The sequence below is a fragment of the Pseudoliparis swirei genome, chromosome 23 (genome assembly GCF_029220125.1).
Source record: "Pseudoliparis swirei isolate HS2019 ecotype Mariana Trench chromosome 23, NWPU_hadal_v1, whole genome shotgun sequence".
NCBI classification, from domain to species: Eukaryota; Metazoa; Chordata; class Actinopteri; order Perciformes; family Liparidae; genus Pseudoliparis; species Pseudoliparis swirei.
Window position 1 is genome coordinate 24,032,636 of NC_079410.1, and position 6,501 is coordinate 24,039,136.

Below are 6,501 nucleotides of genomic sequence, written 5' to 3' on the forward strand. Positions count from 1 at the left end.
TATGACATGGACCCACAGAACCACCGGCCCCTACGGCTCTATGACATGGACCCACAGAACCACCGGCCCCTACGGCTCTATGACATGGACCCACAGAACCACCTGGCCCCTACGGCTCTATGACATGGACCCACAGAACCACCGGCCCCCCTACGGCTCTAGAACATGGACCAGTAGAACAACCCGGCTTCACCTCAGGCACCACATCATGAAACAAGGAAGTACTATTGGATAATTTAAGGACCTTTTATATATATATGAAAAGTAAAGTTTGGCTTCACCCCACTACTGTTAACAAAGGGGGGGGGGAGAGAGAGAGAGGGAGAGAGAGAGAGAGACGCTGCTGTGGCCATCAGCTGACGTCCAGTGTGTGTTCTGACCTGAGCTACAGCTCGTTGTGACAGCGCACGTCCTCACCACCAGGGGTCGCCCCAACGACCAGGACTGAAGTCATTGGGACCCCATTTGAACCCTCAGTCCTTACCTTGAGAAACTGATCCAACTCCAGGAGCTTCTTGGGGAAGAAGCTGGCCACCAGGTGCTCGGCCTGCAGAGGAGAACGCTGTGAGGACAATGAACCATGACGAGGAAACCAGAGAACAGAGGACCCACTCACCTCACTGCTGATCTGCTCCCGGAAGGTTTCCACCTGTGGACAGAGAGACAGTTAGAAAACCGGAACCTCCTCAGTGACCACGAGGTTTCCATGAGGACTAACCCAGGAGAGATATAAAGGTCTCCATGAGGACTAACCCAGGAGTGATGTAAAGGTCTCCATGGCGACTAACCCAGGAGAGATGTAAAGGTCTCCATGAGGACTAACCCAGGAGAGATGTAAAGGTCTCCATGAGGACTAACCCAGGAGAGATGTAAAGGTCTCCATGAGGACTAACCCAGGAGAGATGTAAAGGTCTCCATGAGGACTAACCCAGGAGAGATGTAAAGGTCTCCATGAGGACTAACCCAGGAGAGATGTAAAGGTCTCCATGAGGACTAACCCAGGAGAGATGTAAAGGTCTCCATGAGGACTAACCCAGGAGAGATGTAAAGGTCTCCATGAGGACTAACCCAGGAGAGATATAAAGGTCTCCATGAGGACTAACCCAGGAGAGATGTAAAGGTCTCCATGAGGACTAACCCAGGAGAGATGTAAAGGTCTCCATGAGGACTAACCCAGGAGAGATGTAAAGGTCTCCATGAGGACTAACCCAGGAGAGATGTAAAGGTCTCCATGAGGACTAACCCAGGAGAGATGTAAAGGTCTCCATGAGGACTAACCCAGGAGAGATGTAAAGGTCTCCATGAGGACTAACCCAGGAGAGATGTAAAGGTCTCCATGAGGACTAACCCAGGAGAGATGTAAAGGTCTCCATGAGGACTAACCCAGGAGAGATGTAAAGGTCTCCATGAGGACTAACCCAGGAGAGATGTAAAGGTCTCCATGAGGACTAACCCAGGAGAGATGTAAAGGTCTCCATGAGGACTAACCCAGGAGAGATGTAAAGGTCTCCATGAGGACTAACCCAGGAGAGATGTAAAGGTCTCCATGAGGACTAACCCAGGAGAGATGTAAAGGTCTCCATGAGGACTAACCCAGGAGAGATATAAAGGTCTCCATGAGGACTAACCCAGGAGAGATATAAAGGTCTCCATGAGGACTAACCCAGGAGAGATGTAAAGGTCTCCATGAGGACTAACCCAGGAGAGATGTAAAGGTCTCCATGAGGACTAACCCAGGAGAGATGTAAAGGTCTCCATGAGGACTAACCCAGGAGAGATGTAAAGGTCTCCATGAGGACTAACCCAGGAGAGATGTAAAGGTCTCCATGAGGACTAACCCAGGAGAGATGTAAAGGTCTCCATGAGGACTAACCCAGGAGAGATGTAAAGGTCTCCATGAGGACTAACCCAGGAGAGATGTAAAGGTCTCCATGAGGACTAACCCAGGAGAGATGTAAAGGTCTCCATGAGGACTAACCCAGGAGAGATGTAAAGGTCTCCATGAGGACTAACCCAGGAGAGATGTAAAGGTCTCCATGAGGACTAACCCAGGAGAGATGTAAAGGTCTCCATGAGGACTAACCCAGGAGAGATGTAAAGGTCTCCATGAGGACTAACCCAGGAGAGATGTAAAGGTCTCCATGAGGACTAACCCAGGAGAGATGTAAAGGTCTCCATGAGGACTAACCCAGGAGAGATGTAAAGGTCTCCATGAGGACTAACCCAGGAGAGATGTAAAGGTCTCCATGAGGACTAACCCAGGAGAGATGTAAAGGTCTCCATGAGGACTAACCCAGGAGAGATGTAAAGGTCTCCATGAGGACTAACCCAGGAGAGATGTAAAGGTCTCCATGAGGACTAACCCAGGAGAGATGTAAAGGTCTCCATGAGGACTAACCCAGGAGAGATGTAAAGGTCTCCATGAGGACTAACCCAGGAGAGATATAAAGGTCTCCATGAGGACTAACCCAGGAGAGATGTAAAGGTCTCCATGAGGACTAACCCAGGAGAGATGTAAAGGTCTCCATGAGGACTAACCCAGGAGAGATGTAAAGGTCTCCATGAGGACTAACCCAGGAGAGATGTAAAGGTCTCCATGAGGACTAACCCAGGAGAGATGTAAAGGTCTCCATGAGGACTAACCCAGGAGAGATGTAAAGGTCTCCATGAGGACTAACCCAGGAGAGATGTAAAGGTCTCCATGAGGACTAACCCAGGAGAGATGTAAAGGTCTCCATGAGGACTAACCCAGGAGAGATGTAAAGGTCTCCATGAGGACTAACCCAGGAGAGATGTAAAGGTCTCCATGAGGACTAACCCAGGAGAGCTGTAAAGGTCTCCATGAGGACTAACCCAGGAGAGATGTAAAGGTCTCCATGAGGACTAACCCAGGAGAGATGTAAAGGTCTCCATGAGGACTAACCCAGGAGAGATGTAAAGGTCTCCATGAGGACTAACCCAGGAGAGATATAAAGGTCTCCATGAGGACTAACCCAGGAGAGATGTAAAGGTCTCCATGAGGACTAACCCAGGAGAGATGTAAAGGTCTCCATGAGGACTAACCCAGGAGAGATGTAAAGGTCTCCATGAGGACTAACCCAGGAGAGATGTAAAGGTCGTTATAATAAGGTGTTAACGTTATAATAGGTGTTAACGTTATAATAGGTGCTAACGTTATAATAGGTCCTAACGTTATAATAGGTCCTAACGTTATAATAAGTGTTAACGTTATAATAGGTGTTAACGTTATAATAGGTGCTTACGTTATAATAGGTGTTAACGTTATAATAGGTGCTTACGTTATAATAGGTGCTAACGTTATAATAGGTGCTAACGTTATAATAGGTCCTAACGTTACATTAGGTGCTAACGTTATAATAGGTGCTAACGTTACAATAGGTGCTAACGTTATAATAGGTCCTAACGTTATAATAGGTGCTAACATTATAATAGGTGCTTACGTTATAATAGGTCCTAACGTTACATTAGGTGCTAACGTTACAATAGGTGCTAACGTTACAATAGGTGCTAACGTTATAATAGGTCCTAACGTTATAATAGGTGCTAACGTTACAATAGGTGCTAACGTTACATTAGGTGCTAACGTTACAATAGGTGCTAACGTTATAATAGGTGCTAACGTTATAATAGGTGCTAACGTTATAATAGGTCCTAATGTTATAATAGGTGCTAACGTTATAATAGGTGCTAACGTTATAATAGGTGCTAACGTTATAATAGGTGTTAACGTTATAATAGGTGCTAACGTTTGATAGGTGCTAACGTTATAATAGGTGCTAACGTTATAATAAGTGTTAACGTTATAATAGGTGTTAACGTTATAATAGGTGCTAACGTTATAATAGGTGCTAACGTTATAATAGGTGCTAACGTTATAATAGGTGCTAACGTTATAATAGGTGCTAACGTTATAATAGGTGCTAACGTTATAATAGGTGCTAACGTTATAATAGGTGCTAACGTTTGATAGGTGCTAACGTTATAATAGGTGTTAACGTTATAATAGGTGCTAACGTTATAATAGGTGCTAACGTTATAATAGGTGCTTACGTTATAATAGGTGTTAACGTTATAATAGGTGCTAACGTTATAATAGGTGCTAACGTTATAATAGGTCCTAACGTTATAATAGGTCCTAACGTTATAATAGGTGCTAACGTTTGATAGGTGCTAACGTTATAATAGGTGTTAACGTTATAATAGGTGCTAACGTTATAATAGGTGCTAACGTTATAATAGGTGCTAACGTTATAATAGGTGCTTACGTTATAATAGGTGCTAACGTTTGATAGGTGCTAACGTTATAATAGGTGTTAACGTTATAATAGGTGCTAACGTTATAATAGGTGTTAACGTTATAATAGGTGCTAACGTTATAATAGGTGCTAACGTTATAATAGGTGCTAACGTTATAATAGGTGTTAACGTTATAATAGGTGCTAACGTTATAATAGGTCCTAACGTTATAATAGGTGCTAACGTTATAATAGGTCCTAACGTTATAATAGGTGCTAACGTTATAATAGGTGTTAACGTTATAATAGGTGTTAACGTTATAATAGGTGCTAACGTTATAATAGGTGCTAACGTTATAATAGGTGTTAACGTTATAATAGGTGTTAACGTTATAATAGGTGCTAACGTTATAATAGGTGTTAACGTTATAATAGGTCCTAACGTTATAATAGGTGCTAACGTTATAATAGGTGTTAACGTTATAATAGGTGCTAACGTTATAATAGGTGCTAACGTTATAATAGGTGCTAACGTTATAATAAGTGTTAACGTTATAATAGGTGCTAACGTTATAATAGGTGCTAACGTTATAATAGGTGTTAACGTTATAATAGGTGCTAACGTTATAATAGGTGCTAACGTTATAATAGGTGCTAACGTTATAATAGGTGCTAACGTTATAATAGGTGCTAACGTTATAATAGGTGTTAACGTTATAATAGGTGCTAACGTTATAATAGGTGTTAACGTTATAATAGGTGTTAACGTTATAATAGGTGTTAACGTTATAATAGGTGCTAACGTTATAATACGTGCTAACGTTATAATAGGTGCTTACGTTATAATAGGTGCTTACGTTATAATAGGTGCTTACGTTATAATAGGTGCTTACGTTATAATAGGTGTTAACGTTATAATAGGTCCTAACGTTATAATAGGTGCTAACGTTATAATAGGTGTTAACGTTATAATAGGTGTTAACGTTATAATAGGTCCTAACGTTATAATAGGTGCTAACGTTATAATAGGTGTTAACGTTATAATAGGTGCTAACGTTATAATAGGTGCTAACGTTATAATAGGTGTTAACGTTATAATAGGTGCTAACGTTATAATAGGTGCTAACGTTATAATAGGTGCTTACGTTATAATAGGTGTTAACGTTATAATAGGTGTTAACGTTATAATAGGTGCTAACGTTATAATAGGTGCTAACGTTACAATAGGTGCTAACGTTATAATAGGTGCTTACGTTATAATAGGTGCTAACGTTATAATAGGTGCTAACGTTATAATAGGTGTTAACGTTATAATAGGTGCTAACGTTATAATAGGTGCTAACGTTATAAGAGTTAATGATAGAATAACCGCCAATAGACGAGGTCACAACAGGCTCACGTGCACGCGCGCAGTGAGAGAAAGCAGTTGGAACGTGGAGGTGAGCTCCGGGTCCAGGCCCGGCGGGCCCCCCAGGACCCGGGCCAGCGGCTCCCACACTCACCCTGGTCTTCAGGTCGCGGTCGACCTTCAGAAGAGACGACATGGCGCAGGAGGGACGTGCGGAGCCGCGGAGATGTCGGCGGAGCGAGAGCTTCACCGAGGATACAGCGAGCATGCAGCGGAAACCACACACAGCCGTTTCCGCAAAGCTCGGCACGTCATCAGAGCGCGACGCGACGGGCCGTTTGGGTTTAGTCACCCGTGCCGCCAGAGAGGACCGTTAACTCCTCTTTGAAGGGCGGCATTGTGTGGCACCTCCCCTCCGGGCGACACTGTACAGAAACCGAGCACACCACTATTGTCGCTCCAATGACGACATTTTTTCATCATCATTTCGACATTAAATGATCCCAGAAGCGACGTGGTTAGAGCGAACTGTAGAAAACGGTCAATTACTGGATCTACTTTGGCTTTTTATTTTAAGTTGTGCACACCTAGCAGGATTATATGTAATTAATATATTATACAAGTTTAAAAGTCACCCTTTCACCTTCATATTTATGTTTATGTTGCATGAGTATAAAAGTTTACCCACATTTATTATATATGATCTATCTCTCATATCCTTACTTAAAATGACTTAAGTATAAATAAATAAATGCATGAATAAATATAGGAATAAATAAATAAATGCTTAAATAAATGTATAAATAAATGCTTAAATAAATGTATAAATGCTTACATAAATACAGGAATGAATAAATATAAGTTTTAATCAACAGGACATCATTAAATAAATATATT

The 6,501-nt window shown here is 42.3% G+C and overlaps 1 protein-coding gene across 1 annotated transcript in view; it reads right to left on the bottom strand.

Annotated features, from left to right (window-relative positions):
- The window catches only part of LOC130189077 (proteasome activator complex subunit 3-like), a 19,786-nt gene extending 13,891 nt beyond the window's left edge, over positions 1–5,895 (bottom strand). Inside the window, exons 1-3 of the mRNA XM_056407735.1 lie at positions 5,759–5,895; positions 617–649; positions 485–547 (exon numbers count right to left, since the gene is read on the bottom strand). Of these exons, the coding sequence (XP_056263710.1) occupies positions 485–547; positions 617–649; positions 5,759–5,872 (210 nt within the window). The 5' untranslated portion in view covers positions 5,873–5,895. The remainder of the gene's footprint in view (positions 1–484; positions 548–616; positions 650–5,758) is intronic.
- Positions 5,896–6,501: the final 606 nt, after the last annotated feature.